Raw genomic sequence first — 18,023 nt, forward strand, 5'->3', positions numbered from 1 at the left:
AAATTAATATGATATTTTTAAATAGATGAATGGATGAATATGATATAAAGTAACCATGGATGGAATCCCAGTCAGAAAAAGAAGAAATCATGGATTGGAAACAGAAACTGCATGAATCAACAAGGTCATCCAGAAAAGACAAAATTAAAACTATTTATTTTTGGTTATTTTATTTATTTACATTTCAAATGTTGTTCCCTTTCTTGATTTCCACTCTGAAAACCCCCAACCAACCCCCTCTTCCCTTTGCCTCTATGAAGGTACTCCACACACAAACACCAACCCATTCTGGTCTCACTGCTCTAGCATCCTCTTATGCAGAGCTATCAAGCCTCCACAATACCAAAGGCCTTTCCTCCCACTGATGTCAGATAAAAAATTTTCTGTTACATAAGCAGCAGCTGCAGCCATGCATCCCTCTATGTGTACTATTGATTGGTGGTTTTGTTCCTGGGAGCTCTGGCTTGTCCCGTTAGTTGATATAGTTATTCTTTCTGTGGGGTTTCAATCCCCTTCAGCTTCTTCAGTCTTTCCCCTAACTCTTGTATAGGGGTCCATTTTTTCATTAATACAAAACTTTATCAAATGTTGAGAAAGTATGAAGTATAGAAACAATAAAATAATGATTTAAATGTCAGTTATTACTAGAAGAGAAAAAAATGATCAGGGCTCAGAGGATCGTGAAACAAGATTGTATGAAATTACAATGAAAAATATTTTCCATTATAGATGTGTTGAAAGTTATGTTATGTAAAACTAAGACAGAGTCATAAGGTAAGCCCTGTTTTCTGAAAGATAATGGTGGACCAGTGTGGGCCCATTGATTGTGACAAGTATACCTCTGTAATGAGGGATTCTGATAATAGTAGGCACTGCACATGAATAGGGGCTAGTGATATGTAGGATATTTCTGAATTGAATTAATCTATGATGGAAAATTTTCCTGAATATAAACACATTAGTGTAATCTAACAATCTCTTAAAGGATAAAAAATATAAAAATAACAAACAACATTATAAAGTTATATTAATAGGTGTTATCAATACAAAATACACAAGCTATGTGAGAATGACAATTATTTACTACTCCACCATAGAAAAAATGTCTCTTCCAATAAATTGTTGCTGTTGGATAAGTTTGAAGAAGCCAGTCTGGGAGGCAGTTGTGTAAGTGTTTTCTCTAAGCAGTATTTTTCTTTAGTTGTATATGTTTTTTATTTATTCAATATATTTTTATTTACATTTCAAATTATTTCCCCTTTTCTGGCTCCCCACTCTCCAAAAGTCCCATAAGCCCTCTTCCCCCCCCCCTATTCCCTCATCTACCCCTTCCCAATTCCCTGTTCTGGTATTCCCCTATACTGCTGCACTAAGTCTTTCCAGAACCAGGGGCCACTCCTCCATTCTTCTTAAACATCATTTAATATGTGGATTATGTCTTGGGTATTCCAAGTTTTTTTGCTAATATCCACTTATTAGTGAATGCATACAATGATTCATCTTTTGAGACTGGGTTACCTCACTTAGTATGATGTTCTCCAGCTCCATCCATTTGTCTAAGAATTTCATGAATTCATTGTTTCTAATGGCTCAATAGTACTCAATTGTGTAAATATACTACATTTTTCTTTGTATCCATTCCTCCGTTGAGGGACACCTGGGTTCTTTCCAGCTTCTGGCTATTACAAATAGGGCTGTTGTGAACTTAGTGGAGCATGTGTCCTTATTACATTTTGGTGAATCCTCTGGATATATGCCTAGGAGTGGTATAGCTTCTTTAAGCATTAAATATAAAGAATAGAAATATATATCTATGTATGATATTTTAAATCACTCTCACTTCTAATCTTTTTAAAATTTAAATTTTGTTTATTTACATTCCAAATATTGACCCCCTTCCCAGTCCCCTTTCAAGGAGTTCTTCACTCCAGCCCCACAATTGCCTCTGAGATGGTGTTTTCAATCTTACTCACTGCCCAATGACCTGCCTCCCTCAACCACCTACACTCCCTCACCCACACAACTCCCCACCTTATCCCTCTACCACCACATCCCTTTTCCCTGGAGCATAAATCTTTTACAAGATTAGGCACATCCTCTTCCACTGATACCAGGCAAGGCAGTCCTCTGCTACGCAGGTGCTAGGGGCTGTGGACCAGCCCATGTATGCTCTTTGGATCTTGGCTTAGTTTCTGGGAGCTCCCAGGAGTACAAGTTAACTGGAACTATTGGTATTCCTATGGAGTTGCAGTCCACTTTGCTTCTAACAACTAGCTAGCAGCACAAATGACATCCATAATATCAGTATGACTAAAAACATGCCAGCATCTTCCCTCAGTTCTAAAGATAGTACAGGTAGCCTATATCTCAAACTCAAGTTCTTGGAAGAAATGACATTTACTGTAGGTTGATTTTCTATGGAATTATACTTCTTTGAGTACTAGATATTATATTACTCTAGGAAACTTTTTTTCCAAACTATACTATGTTTAAACTTCTTTGGAATATACCACCTGACACCAGATACCCCAAGTCTAATCCAGGTTGATGAAGTCAATTTAAACTGAGTCTTCTTCTCAAATCTTTGCAGTTTTCTTACTCTCCTATACACTGATAGGATTACCCTCCCTCAGAGGATAGTAGAGTGGTTAAAAAATTACTTGAATTGGAATTATCAGAAGCTAGGAATCATATGTGATTTGGAACTCAAACCCAGATATACTGGAAGAACCATGATCATTAAACCATCTCCCTAGACTCCCTTCCAAGATATAATTCCTATACAAAGATAAAAATGTTTTGGCTGAAATAGCTCCACCTTGGATTATGTGTGTGTGTGTGTCTGTGTGTCTGTGTGTCTGTGTGTGTTTGTGTGTGTGTGTGTGTGCATGTTGACAACCCTGTAGAATGAAGCACAGCTGCTTTCATGATTCTGTTATTCAGAAACAGTGGTTTATTTGTTGTTGTTTTAATTTCTGAGTCATGAGAATCATTCCCTTGTTTTGATACTAGGGCTGGGGAAAAGGACAGAGATTCCTTACATATAAATGTTATTCAGATTCCAACACAAAAGCATCACATTTACATTTAAGCCTTGGCAACAATAAGCACTCTCAGAGACTGATCAGCCAGTGACATCATGAGGAGAAGTTGGGCAGCCTGTGCTCTCACTTCTGCTTCCTTGGGTGATTTATGTCATGGCTTGAATCACTGTGAGAGGGGTACTTACACTATTTTGACAGTAATAAGTTGCAACATCGTCAATGTGCAGGCTACTGATCTTGAGAGAATATTGTGTACCAGATCCACTGCCCCTGAACCTTGATGGGATCCCATCTGCCAAGCTGGTTGCAGCATAGATCAGGAGCTGAGGAGATTTTCCCTGTTTCTGCTGATACCAATTTAAAGCATTGTACTTATTCTCACTTGCTCTACATGTGATGTGACACTTGGTCCCATATGTAGCCAGGGAGTCTGTAGACTGAGTTATCTGGATGTCACATCTGGCATCTACAATTGGAAAACTGAAAGCAAATATCCACATGATTCTGCTGCAAGAGGATTTTCACTGACATCAATGAGTACTGATTACACACCGATGAATGTATTTCCAGTAGTGTCTTCCTTACCTGAAAGCCACAGCAGCAGCAGCCCAAAGAGCTGAGTGGGCACAGTCACTTCTGTTATGATCTGTGTGAGGTTGACTTCAGCACAAGGTGTGACCTGACTATGAAGAATTTGACACAACTTCATAGCAAACTCATTGATCCTCTGGCTATGTCAATCTTTCCACTTTCTTTTTTTTTAATGTTCTCTGAGCATTGGGTATTGAAGTCTTTTATAGATGTATCCCCTTGGATTGAGCAGCAGACCTCACCTCACAGTTTCTTCCTCACAGTGATTCCCAGAAGAGTAATAGAATAATACTGGAAGGTGTGGCTAGTCACTAAAGAGAGAATCTCACATAAATAACCCATATTTTCAGGTAAATAAAATACATTTTAATTATGTATGACAGCTCAGCTACTCAAGAATTGCTTCCATCAAGCCCAAAAAATGCTGTGGATTGTCTCTTCACTTTCTATGCTCATGAGCTCCCTTCCTAGATTCATGTGGGATCATATCTATATCCAACATTCCTATGAGTCTTCAGATTATGGTGAATGACTTCTCTCCAGTTTTAACACAAGATATTATATTAAATGTATGAATATTCACTCAGAAAAGATTAGTTATATCCTAAATTCTACAATAGTTCCTATACTTGCATATGCTCTGGGCTCCATATCTTTCTAAACATTAAGGAGGATGTGTATAATAGTCTTAGTTTAGGACAGAAGGACAACAGACTATGTGGGGAAAAAGCATTATAATAAAGTATAGGTAGAAAGTATACATGGGGAATTAAATCTACAAAAATCTCCAGATTTAGTGTGAGTCTCCAAGAACAGTTGAATGGGAAAAGTTTTCATATACAGACAACCAATCTGTAGGAGAGAGATTTTACAGTATGAGACTGACACCTATTCATGGCCTGATGATGACAACAGGCACCGAAAAAGTGTCAGAAATAATGGAAAAGTGGATAGCTCAATAAACTGACTGATATGAAAAACTAATGATGAGGGTGAATCTGAGGTCACAGTGTTTCCATAGAGATAAAAAGTGTTCATATAGAGCTAATTCTATCCAATAATATGAATATAGTTTATGTACAGACAACATATATTCATGCTTTGATTAAACAATAAAACCATGCCAAGAAACATAGTGAATCAAAATGCTAATTTATTTCAACATTTAATTAAACTGTAGCCCAGAACACTCACACACATGGTCATTATATGGGCTAGATTCGTTTTCTATATAGAAGTGAATTCATTGTTATTCACGTACCAAGTCAACAATGCAGCTGGTGCCGGCAGTCTCTGTGTGTGCTCTACCTGCTACACACTGGAGGAACTCAACAGAAAATACTATTTCCTGTCTTATTACCTGGGATGTTTTACATCACTTGCAACACATGTGCTTTATGGATAGATTGACCCAATGCCTATGTTTTTTCAGGTGACTTCCTCTAACTTAACCTCCTTCAGGAAGTTGCATTCTCAGAACATTTTACATTTATTCTTGGATACCAGTCAGTATAAAATTCATAGAACTTTGTGGGTCTCTCACCACTCTAAATCAGTCCTTTTCACAATCCTCTGGAAGCACGTTTCCTAGCACACTTCATTATCTTAATGAAAATATTAGTATGGTCCTTCTTGAACTTATGGTTAGACTTCCATGACATCCATATTTTCTTATCCATAGAAATATGTAAAGCAAAGGGATTACTCAGAAGAAAAATACATCACCATTAAGAAAGAAAGCTCACCTAATTTTAAAATTGTTGGTCCTGTGCCTGGATTGTGGTCTGTCTTGTTGAATAAAGAATACTGGTAAGCCAAAGGATAAAGTGCTACTTATTCAGTGTGGAGAAAGTAAAACTGCTCAGATCCTTCCAACAAAGGTAACAGGAGAATTCAGAGATCTGATGTTCAAATAAATATTGATTGGTAGCCAATTTCTTCAAGACCCTAAATATAGGAGTGTTGTAATTTACTATCTCATTTGTGAAAAGCTGCAGATAGTCTCCCAAAATAGATAAAAAAAAAAACAGAAAATGGCATTGGCATTTATTCATGCTATCATAAATATTCAAGATAGAAAATAAATAGAGAAAAGGAAGTTCTCAAAAGCCAATGAATGTCACACTTTGATGGTCTTTTCACTTTCTATAATGATCCTTTGATGTCAAGCTGGAGATATTTTATGTCAGCTGCATTATTTCAAGTATTTTTTCTTAGAATTACTTCCTATGCCCTTTAATTTTTTCAACATTGTCAAATCTTGAGATTGCTAACAAGCACACTCTATTCAGGTTATAAGGATATATAGGTTTTGGTTCTAATTGCTTTAAGTTGATTTCCATTTATAGAAATTTTGTCTTCAGACCCATTTAAAAATTATATTTATATTAGCTATAGTATAGTATAGTATAGTACAGTATATTAGTTTCTTTTGTTTTAAATCTTTCAGGTGTTCTGTTAAGCTGCTAGTGCATGCTCTCTCCAGTTTCTTTTTGAGGCACGCAGAGGTATAAGTTTTCCTCTAAGCACTGCTTTCATTGTGTGCCATAAATTTGGGTATATTGTGCCTTCCTTTTTTTTTTAATTCAAAAAAAGGTTTTTATTTCTTTCCTTATTTCTTCCTTGACCAAGGTAATATTGAGTAGAATATTGTTCAGCTTGCATGTGTATGTGGGCTTTCTGTTGTTTTTGTTGCTATTGAAGACCACCCTTACTCCATAGTGTTCTGATAAGAGGCATGGAATTATTTTGATCTTCTTGTATCTGCTGAGGTCTGTTTGGTGCCCAAGTATATAGTCAGTTTTGGAGAAGGTACCATGAGTTGCTTAGAAGAAATTATATTCTTTTGATTTAGAATGAAATGCCCTATAGATATTATTGAATTCATTTGGCCCAACACTTCTGTTAGTTTCACTGTGTCTCTGTTTAGTTTGTTCCTCTGATTTGTCCATTGAGGAGATTGGGGTATTGAAAACATGCACAATTATTGTGTGAGGTGTGATGTGTACATTAAGCTTTAGTAAAGTTTCCTTTACAAATTAGGGTGTCAATATATGTGGGGCATTCTTCCTGGTAGATTTTTCCTTTGATGAGTATAAAGTATCCTTCTGTGATGAATTTTTGTTGAAAGTCTATTTTATTGGATATTAGAATGGGTACTCTAGGTTGCATTCTCCTTGAAGCTGGAGAAAATCTGGTGGTGGTAGGATATGGCATAGAACATAGAATATTAAAGAGTCAAATGAGCCTTGGTTGACTATGAAGATCTAGTTTTGAAAATAGTGGATTATGTGAAGACTGTCCCAATAAGTACATCTACCTCATGATAGACTGTATATGCATTTTTGTCTACAAAATTAAATAGAAAATCTTGAGTCTTAAGATTAGCATGCTGTTTTTAATAACTCCAAGTTCATTGTGTTCTTTCCTTTTTTTCTGTCCCATTTAGAACAAAGTTTTTTTTACCACAGTATACACTCAGAAGTACAATGAAGATCACAAGCAGTTTTCACTGTTAATTGTTACCATCTGAGCTTTATTCCCTGCAATTCTTAGTATGAAATCAAAGTGTAGAACAACAACCTAAGGAGAATTTTTCTTTAGTTCATTTGAAAATATTCTGAAGTTCCCTAAAGTGTATCTCTATTGCTTTACAATATTCTTGTGCCTTAAACTTCTGCCTTTCCCTCACATTCCTGGAATGATAATCTTCCCTCTTCTCTTGTTTTTCTTCCGTATCCAGCCAGTTGGAATTAAAGTATACTGTACTGTCCAGGCCTGGGTCTGTGTTTAATTCACCTGCTGATTTTTGCCAAAAATTTCTCCACAGTCATTGCCTCATAACAGTTCTCACTTATTTTCTCAGCTCACTTATTTATCCTCACAGCATAAACTGTTGTGCAATGATGCTGGCCTTGACAGCCCAGTGCATGAACCTTTCATCTAGATATATCACAGAATAATTCAATAACTTACCCAATTTTGTGAGATTGCCTGACATAGCAATTAATAGATCTGAATTATGCCTTCACTCCAGAGTAGAGAAAATATATTTAAGTGGTAACACCAGCACACAATAATGCTTTTAATGCCCAACAAGAATGAACCAAAAAATATTCTATTCACCAATCCTCATTGGATATACTATGCAATTTCAGAAGATACATTAAAACAAGGTTGACAAATATGTGCCTCCTGTCAGGAAAAGAAAATCAAAAGGCATTCACTTGGAAACAATAAGAGCTTACTCTTTGTGAGAATGAATATTTTGTCTTTTATGTATTTTGGTTATCAAAACCATAAGTAAATATATCCATCTGATCTTGGTCACTGATGAAAGAAGATTATATATTCACGTTCATTTATGTGTAAGATGAGATTTCAAATGCCCAAGCCACTCCCAGTTATCTCTCTGCCTCTCTGTGTCTCCTATTTGCAGGTGAATATTTAAATTTATCAATTACCATATCAGGTCCACCCCTGCATGTTTGCTGTCATGCTTCCCACCATGTTAATCCTGAACTAATCCTCTGGAACTGAGAGCTCCTCAATGAAATTATTTCTTTGACAAATTCTCTTCGCCATGATGTCTTATCACAGCAATAGAAAGGTAAGCTATTAAATAGATGATAAATAAGGTATGAACCATAGACACAGAGAAGAAAGTCACAGAGGAAGAAATGGATGGGGTAACTTAGATATCCCAGGCAGGGAAAAATAGAATAGGTATTATGTGTGACACTTACATTATCTCTATACCCACAGTCTCTTTCAAGCTCTAACAACCAGGTGGCTAATGGCAAAAATGGCATCCCTATTATCTGTATGACCATTAACATGCCAGACCCCAGACCCTTCCTTTACCTCTTAAGAGAGTACATGTACCTTACCTCTAAATCTCATCTTCTTGTAAGAAATGACATGTACCCTAGGTTGAGTTTCGATATATGACACTTCTTTGTCTATCAGGGATTTTATTTAACCAGGAAACTTTTTTTTTCTCCAAACTATATTATGTTTACATTTGTTGGGATTACACTGAGTGATATCAGAATCCCTAAGCCTGATCCAGGTTGAAGAAGCAAATTTAATCTCAGTTATATTCATGACTTCTTTGAAGCCTGGTTACCTGCCTCGACATTGACAGGATTTCCCTTATTCATAGGCAGGAATAATGGTGTAAAAATTCTTGAATTGAAGTTTTCAAAAGCTAGAAATCAAGTGAGTGTTACATACTGAATTCAGATCCTCTGCATGTTCTTAATCATTAAACTATTTCCACAGACTTCTTCCTCAATATAATAGATATTATAAAATTATCTATAAATAGATAATTTTTCATGCCCAAATAACTTCACCTCAGTGTAATGTTTGTGTGTGTGTGTATATATGTGTGTGTTGACAAGCATGTTGAATGAATCTCAGCTGTTGCAATAAATCTGTTCACACATAAAACGTGTTTTGAATTTTTTTTTACTCATGTAAAGAATTATCCTGTTTTGATTCTAGTGTGGGGAAAAAAGGCAAGGATTTAAGACATAGAAAAGTTTCTCTTACCCTTTTATAGAAGCATTCCATTGAATTTTAAGCCCTCACAAAGTGAAACACTTAACAGTTGAGCAGCTGGAAACACCAGCCAGCATTCTCACTTCTGCTTCTATGGGTGGTTTACGTCATGGGATAAATCACTGTGGAAGGGGTATTTAAAGCACTTTGACAGTAATAAGTTGAAACATCTTCAGTCTGAAAATTGTTAATCTTGAGAAAATACTGTGTGCCAGATCCACTGCCACTGAACCTCGATGGGACACCATGTGCCAAGTTGGTCGCTCCATAGATAAGGAGCTGAGGAGATTTCCCTGCTGTTTGCTTATACCATGCTAAATACTTGTAAATGTTCTCACTTGCTTGACATGTTATGGTGACACTTTCTCCCAGAGATGCAGCCAGGGAGGCTGGAGATTGAGTCATCTGGATGTCACATCTGGCACCTATTATTGGAAAATTGAGAACAAATCCCCACATGATTAATTCTCTCACAAGAGGAGTTTTCATGAGATTTTCAAGCAGAACTGAATACAAGAAACTGAATAAGTTTCCAGTGCTCTCTTCCTTACCTGTAAGCCATAGCAGCAGCAACCCCAGGAGCTGAGTAGGCACACTCATGTCTATGTATGATCAGTGTGAGGCTGATTCCAATATAGTGTGAGACCTGATTATTAAAAATACCTCATGTCAGTGGGCTGTGCTTTGGGAACATGCAAATCAGTAAAGGGTAGACACAGCTGCAGGAAACATCAAGTCAGTAGCTTATTATAGACCTGTAGCTCTTTATGTATCCAATTGAGATGCAGTATAAGTTTATTTGTAGGGAATGTGCTTCTCTTTGAACAAGAAACAACACTAATAGTCTATGAGTTACAATTTACTTTGATTTCTATCATGTTCTGTGTAGAGTTTCCTTGTGCTGTTTTTCTCCATGTTGGGATGTTTCAGATATCACATTGTTCTAGGCAGTGTATAAATGGTTTCATTGTCCTTTCAAAGTTAGGTGCAGACCTTATTGTGACCATGCAGCTTCTTCTGTTTTTCCCCTATGTTTGTGAGCTTGAATTATAGTTACTTTTCCCCTACTCTTTGCATATTTCATATTATCCCAAAATATATCTCTGTTCTCTTTCAAATTCATGGTCTCTTTTACCATTAATTGTTTTTTATGCACTTATGTATTTGCATACAAGCACGCGAACACATACACACTCCTAAATATAATTCATGAGTGCTTATTATTTTATGTGTGTTTTCAGGGTTTCTTATCATCTTGGATAATCAATTGGTGGGCTATTCTCTAAGGAGGAGAACTACTACTTCCAGCTTTACACACTTCTACACAGTACTCTTTGTAGAAGTGAGTACGGGTATGAAAACCTAATGTAGATGTATCTTCTTGGATTGAGCACCAAAACTGACCTTGTAGCTTGTTGTTCACGGTGATTCCCAGAAGTGTAATAGAATAATACTGGAAGATGTGGTTTGTAAAGGAGGACCCAATTTCACATAAGTAACCCATGTTTTCAGGATCCAAATTTGACATTACTTGTTTATGACAGCTCAGCTACTCAAGAATTTCTTCCATCAAGCCAGAAAATGACACGGTTTTTGTTTCCTCTTTCTTTATTTTTTAATAATTAATTTATTTTTTACACTCCATATTTTATTTCTCCCCCATACACCCTCCAACTGTTCCACATCCCATTCATTCTCCCCAACCCCTGTCTCTACATGGATGTCCTCATCCCCCACCCCACCTGCCCTCTGAATTCCTTGGGCCTCTAGTCTCGTGAGAATTAGCTGCATCATCTCTGAAAGAACACAGACCCAGCAGTCAGTCCTCTGTTGTATTTGAGTTAGGGGCCTCATATCAACTGATGTATGCTGTCTGTTTGGTAGTACAGTGTTTGAGAGTTCTCAGCAGTGTAGATGAAATGAGACTGCTGGTCCTTCCACAGGATCACCCTTTTCCTCAGCCTCTTTCACGCCTCCCTAATTCAACAACAGGTGTCAGCTGCTCCTGTCCATTGGTTGGGTTCAAATATCTACATATGTGTCAGCTGCTTGTTGGGTTTTCCGGAGTACTGTCATGCTAGGTCCCTTTTTGTGAATACTCCATACGTCTAGGAGCAATAGGAGTCCTTAGGATCTCCCCTTGATCTGGATGCCACTTTGGGCAAGTCACTGGACTTTCTTTTCCTCGGGCAACTCTCCATTTCCATTCCTGCAATTCTTTCAGACAGGAACACTTATGGGCCAGAGTCATGCTCTTTCTATGCATATGAGTTCCCTTCCTACATTCATCTAGCATTATATCTATATCCAATAACTCTGTAAGTCTTCAAATTATGTTACCTGACTTCTCCCTTTTAACACAAGTTATTGTATTTAATGTATATGCATATTCTCTCAGAAATAATTAGTCATGTCCTTAAATGAACAATTAATCCCCGAATTACATGTTCTATGGGCACCTTAACTTTTCTAAGTATTTAGAGGACATATATGTTAGTCTAAATTTAGTATAGAAGGATTCCGGCTATGTGGTGAAAAAAGCAATTAAGGAAGTAAATGTAGAAGCTATACATGGGGAGATATAGCCATAGTAATGTCCAGCCATAGTGCAAGTTTCAATGAACAGTTGAATGGTAAAAGTTGCACATGTGTGGACAAGCATTTTTTAGGAGATAGAGATTTTACAAGGTGAGACTGACACCCACTTATGCCTTGAGGATGATGATGGACAAAGAAGAGTTGTAGGTGGATAGGTTAATCAAGAGATCGATTTGAAAACTTAATGACCAGGGTGACTCTGAAATATATAGTCATAGTGTTTCAATTCAGGGATATATCAAAGATGTATTTATCTGCAATAGAGTCAAAATTTTGCATCTAGCCCTAAGTCTATCCACTAATATGAATATACTTTGGGTATTGGCACCATATATGCATCCTTTGATTAAGCAATAAAATCATGCCAATAAACATATTCAATCAAATGATGCCCAAGATAAAGAAAGGAGAGGCCCCTAGCCCTGGAAAGGCTCAATGCAGCAGTGTAGGGGAATACCAGGACAGGGAAGCAGGAGGGGGTTGATTGGGGAACAGGGGGAGGGGAGAGGGCTTATCGGACCTTCAAGGAGGGGGGAACAAGGAAAGGGGAAATCATTTGAAATGTAAATAAAGAATATATGTAAAAAAGAAATGTAAATGAAGATTATATTCAATTAAAAAAAGTTAATTTACTTCCCAGTTTTATAAAAGTGTATCACAGAATACTAATATATATGGTAATTATGTAGGCAGAATTTGTTCTCTACATAGAGCTAAATTAAATTCACTGTTACCTAGGACCCAGGTCAGGAATGCAGCTGATAGACTACAGTCTCTGTGTGTGCTATACCTGCCCCAAACCTGAAGCACTCAACAGAGAAGTCTATGTCCTGTCTTATTACCTGAAATATTTGACTTCACTATTCTCATATCTGCTTTATGGACAGATTGACACATTGCCTAGGTTCTTTCAGGCGGTTACATCAACCTTGACCACCATCATGAAGCTACATTCTCAGAACATCCCACAGTTATTATTAAATACAACACATGATTAAATGAATAGAAGTTAGTGAATTTCTCATCGCTCTAAATCAGCCCTTTAGACAATCCTCCAGTAGCACATTTTCCAGCACATTTCAATGCCTTAAAGCAAATAATTCTATAGTCCATGTATAATCTAAGTCTTGGACTTCTCATTAACCTTCCACAGCATCCAAAATATTTATCCATAGAAATATGTAAAATGATGAGATTACTCAGAGGAATAAATGTATCTATCACTTATAAAGAGACTTGCCTAGTTTTAATATCTTGGAAGAGCTGTGTAGATTGTGGTCTATGTCTTGATGACTGAAGAGCATGGAGGAACCAAAGGATAAGGTACTACGTATTTAGTGTGGAGAAATACACGCCCTCAGATCCTACCCACCACAGTGAAAAGAGATACCATAGATTGAAGTTCACAAGAGAAAAAATGTAGTCAAAAGTAATTGTATGAAAAGTCTATTTTTGAATGAAAAAATTAAAAAAATAAAAAGGGTGCACATAACTTATAAATTAGCACAGAAATCTTATTCAAAGTGAATGGAATACACTGTCAGGTTTTACTACATGCCATATGTGTGAGGGTATTCTGTGACCCTGATTATTGTTCAATAATTTTTTTTTATGGTGGAAGAAGTGGCTCTAACTTTATATCTTACTTTCATTGTAATATTTTATTTTTATTGTAACTTTTAATATTATTTCCTTGTTCTACATATTTAGTGTTATAATTGTTATGTGTCTTGGGGAAATTAGTTTTTGGTTCTGTCTATTTGGTGCACTGAATGTTTCTAGTATTTTGGTAGGCAGCTCACTCAATAGTCTAGGGAAACTTTCTTTTATGATTTTATTGAAACTATATTTTATCCCTGCAACCTGGGCTTTCTTCTTCATCCTCCATTTCTATAATTTTTAAAATTGCCTTTTTCATTGTATCTAAGACTTCTTATACTTTATTATTATTATTACATTATTATTATTATTGTACATTTTTAGCTAAGGTATTAATTCAACTTTTTTCAACTAGTTAAAGTCTTTCTTACATTTCTTGTACTCTGCTAATCAGTTTTTTTTTTGAAACAGTCTAAAATTTTTCTTTCTACTCATATCAATTTGGGTTTTCTTTAGTGATTATATTTCTATCTTTATGTCTTAAACTGTTTTGCATTATTTGATTCACCATTGGTTTGTCTTTTCAATGATTTAATTACAGGATTTTTATTACCTCTTTTTGGTCATTAAACATAATCGTAATTAATAAATTTTAGACCTTATCTTGTGATTCAGTTATATTATATTTGTTATGTACTAATGTAGATGGGATACTGGAAGAATTTTGTACTGGGGTTCATGAAGCACTATGAAAATTGTCTCCTTGAGTCCCAGTCTTTTACAGTCCACTGGGGATCCTAGGTATGTGTGGCTGACTCAGGAAATTGGAATGAGCTAGAAGGGAGTGCTGATAAAGTTGGGAAATTCTGATTCCAAAGCAAGGTCCAGCAGAGTCCATAGGGAATTAAGGTAGGGTATGAAGAGAGACAACTGAATGTAAATGCAGCAATTTTTAGGAGACTGTTTTCCAGCAGAATTTTTGGAATTAGTTCCCTTAAAATATTTCTGCCCTTCTCTTCCATGATGTTCCTTGATCCACAGACACTGATGTGGTAATGTAGATTCGTTCATTATATTTTGGTTTCAGCAGGTTGTATTTATATTCTTTTATTCAGATATACATACATATGCACAGATTCAGACACAGACACATGCACATATAGATGTGCATTCACATACATGTATACATATACATCATATACATATATATTTATGTGCATTTACACACAAACACACATATATAATATGTTGGGAGAGGGTGTTTCAAGAAGGGTGCCTATGAGGACATGAGAGAGGAAAGAGTCACAGTTCCTTTGTAATTTTGTTTTTCTGTTTGTTGATTCTTTGTGATATTCACATCATGGACCTTAATTCCACTCATCTTATTGCCACTTCTTATCAGCCCTTCACCCTTCCAACTTCCCCCTGAAAGAAAATTTAAAAAAATAAAAATTATGAAAATAAACAAGATCCATCACCCTTCTGGTCTGCACCTCCACCTGAGTCTGAAGGAGAGCAATTTGCCAGCCCCGTGACCTCATATCCCTGCCTGTATCCCAAGAGGTACGCCCCAACCAGGGTCACAGGTGAGACCCCTGACCAATACACACCCCAGCTGGGACAACCTCAAAGCCCAGCAGACATGGGATCAGTGCCTCCATGACAAATCTCCAATGCCTTTCCAGTCTGAACTTATTCCACCTTCTGTGGCAGATTATCATGTCTGCTCCCCAACCCTGCAACACTTTCCCAAGAGGACTTCTCTAACCAGTGACATAGGAGTCCTGTTCTAACCAGAGACAGCACTGACTGCCTCTGAGGAGATGTGCTTTAACCCAGGTTGCAAAGCTCCACCTACCTGCCTCTGAGGAAGCTTACTCCAATCCATTACACTCAGGTCACTAAACACCAGAGATAACCATATGGTAAAATGCAAGCAAGAGAATGTAATTAACATAATCTAGTGTAATTTGATACCATTAGAACTCAGTTTTCCTATGATAGCAAGCCCTGGATACCCTAACACACCTGAATAGCAAGAATTGAATGTGAAATTGTATCTCATGAAAATGATGGAAGATAATTTAAAGAGGAAACAGATAATTCAATTAAAGGAACAGAAGAGAACAGGGGAGACATGTAAAAGTACTTAAGGAGGAAACAAATAAATCACTTAAAGAAATAAAGAAAAATGCAATCACACAGGGGAAGGAACTGAACAAAACAATACAAGACCTAAAAATGAAACTAGAAAAAATAAATAATTCACAAATAAAGACAATCCTGGAGATGGAAAACCTAAAGACGATATCTGGAACTACTAATACAACAGAATATAAGAGACATAAGAAAACATTTCAAGTATAGAAGATACAATAGAAGACATAGACACAGCAGTCTAAGAAAATACAAATGTTAAAAAGTTCCTAATACAAAAAAATTTAGATACAATGAAAAGAACAAACCTAAGAATAATATGAATAGAAAAGAGTGAACAGTCCCAGTTCAAAGGGCCAGGCAATATCTTAAACCAAATCATAGCTGAAAACTTCCCTAACTTAAAGAAAAGCATGGTGTGAATGAACAAGAAGCCTAAAAACAACAAATAGATTGAACTAGAAAAGAAAATCCTCCCAACACATAATTAATAAAACACTAACTTTATATAACAAAAATATTATTAAAAATGTAAGGGAAATAGGGTAATTAATATATAAGACATACCTGTCAGAATTATATACAACAGAGACTCTAAAATTCAGAAGATACCCACCAGCTGTCATGCGGACCCTTATAGACCACAGATCTAGCTAATAAACTCTCAATCTTCATATATGGAAAAACCAAGGTATTCCATAACAAAATCAATTTTCAACATTATTTTTCTACTACTCCATTCATACTGAGGATACTCAAAATAAAAGTTCAACACATACAGAGTAAATATACCCACAAAAACACAAGAAATTAATTATCTCACAACAAAACCCAAAAGAAGAGAATCATACACATATAACAACCTCTCCAGCTGAACAATATGACAGGAAATAACAATCATTGGGTCATTAATATCTCTCAATATCAATGGACTTAATTTCCAAGTAAAAAGACAGAGGCTAAACAGACTCAATATGTCAACAAGATTTACCATTCTGCTGCAAACAAGAGACATATCTAAGCAACAAAGACAGATATTACCTCAGAGAAAAGGCAAGAAAAGGTTTTCGAAGAAGTCCCAAGAGACAAGCCAGAGGGTGACCTTAGACAAAATCTCTAGCAGTGGAGAGATGGAACATAAACAGTCCATCTCCAGTAGATAGAAAGGTCCCCAAGGAAAGGGTGTGAAGAGCAAGCACCTTCCAATATCTGACCAAGTATTGTTCCTATCTAATGGAAATGCATGGACCAAAAAAGGCAGCAGATACAGAAGGGACAGCCAATTTATGGCAGGCCAACTTGGGAGCAAACAGGGACACTCTCATTGATGCTTTTTTTGCAATTTAAGACATGAGCAGAACATGCCTATCCTCTTAGAGACTCTACCAGCAGCTGATGGAGACACATGTATATCCAGACAACCAACAATTGAACTGAGATCATGGACCCTATGGATGAATAGGAGGAAAGATTGATAGAACTCAAGAGGATGGCAGCCTGAATAGGAGCCCAACAGTGTCAACTAACCTGTACTCCTGGGAGTACCCTTAGACTAAGCAACCAACCAAAGAGCATACAAAGGCTGCTCAAGAACCCCTACACATATGTAGCAGATGACTTCCTTGTCTTGCCCCAGTGGGAGCGGATGTGACTAAACTTGTAGAGACTTGATGCCCTAGGAAGAGGGGTAATTCCAAATGGAGAGAGTCGCAGAAGCAAAGAGAAGGGCAGAGGAGCTCTGGGAGGTAGGACCAGGGTTAGGAAAACATTTAGGATGAAAGTAAAAAAAAAGTAATTAATTAATAAAAAATATTAGAAAGTGGTCCAGTGTGGTAGCTTAGATGATATAAGCATTTGTTGATCCTGAGAACTTGGTTCCAGGAAACTGAAACTGCCATTGTAAGAAAGAACCAGTTTCCTACATGATTACTTTGGCTTTAACATGTGTACCATGGCATATTTTTCACTGAAATTAATTCAGAAATGAGATAAAATTGTAATGAAATGAAAGAATGGGGCGGCGGCAGCAGCGGCTGTGCAGCAGTGGCATGTTCAGCTGAAGGGCCATCAGCAGTGGAACCAAGGCGACGCAGGGTCCAGTTAGGCCCTGCGCCCACGACCACTGACCTTCGCTGACCAGCCAGGCTGCAAGCAGCTGCGGTTTTGCAGCACCTTTTGCTGCAGGGAAGCCACTTCAGAACTAGGCCTCCCGCCAGTCAGGAGAGGCTCAACTCCATCTTGGTTTCAGACTCCAGAGAGATCGAACAGACTGAGGTACACAAACATAATCCAAGGCCAACACCACGGGGGTCTGAGCCCGATGGGTGTTGGCCTGCACCCAGGCCCTGGGCTGTTCGGGGGGCCATCGGGTTGCCAACCCAGCCAGGAGGTTTTTTGCCCTGGCCTGCAAGCGCGCTGCCATTTTGCCTACAGGACTACAGAGAGCTCTGGTGGGCAGAGCCGTAACAG

At 37.2% G+C, this 18,023-nt stretch overlaps 2 gene segments (V, D, J or C); both read right to left on the reverse strand.

Moving 5' to 3' along the window:
• Positions 1–3,190: 3,190 nt before the first annotated feature.
• LOC127677980 (immunoglobulin kappa variable 1-39-like) lies at positions 3,191–7,468 on the reverse strand. The segment is given in 3 exon segments: positions 3,191–3,510; positions 3,630–3,727; positions 7,434–7,468. Coding segments are annotated over 3 exon segments (453 nt in total).
• A 1,738-nt stretch (positions 7,469–9,206) lies between these two features.
• Positions 9,207–9,811, reverse strand: LOC127678743 (immunoglobulin kappa chain variable 12-41-like). The segment is given in 2 exon segments: positions 9,207–9,625; positions 9,752–9,811. Coding segments are annotated over 2 exon segments (372 nt in total).
• Positions 9,812–18,023: the final 8,212 nt, after the last annotated feature.

This window comes from Apodemus sylvaticus, chromosome 2 (assembly GCF_947179515.1).
Source record: "Apodemus sylvaticus chromosome 2, mApoSyl1.1, whole genome shotgun sequence".
NCBI lineage: Eukaryota > Metazoa > Chordata > Mammalia > Rodentia > Muridae > Apodemus > Apodemus sylvaticus.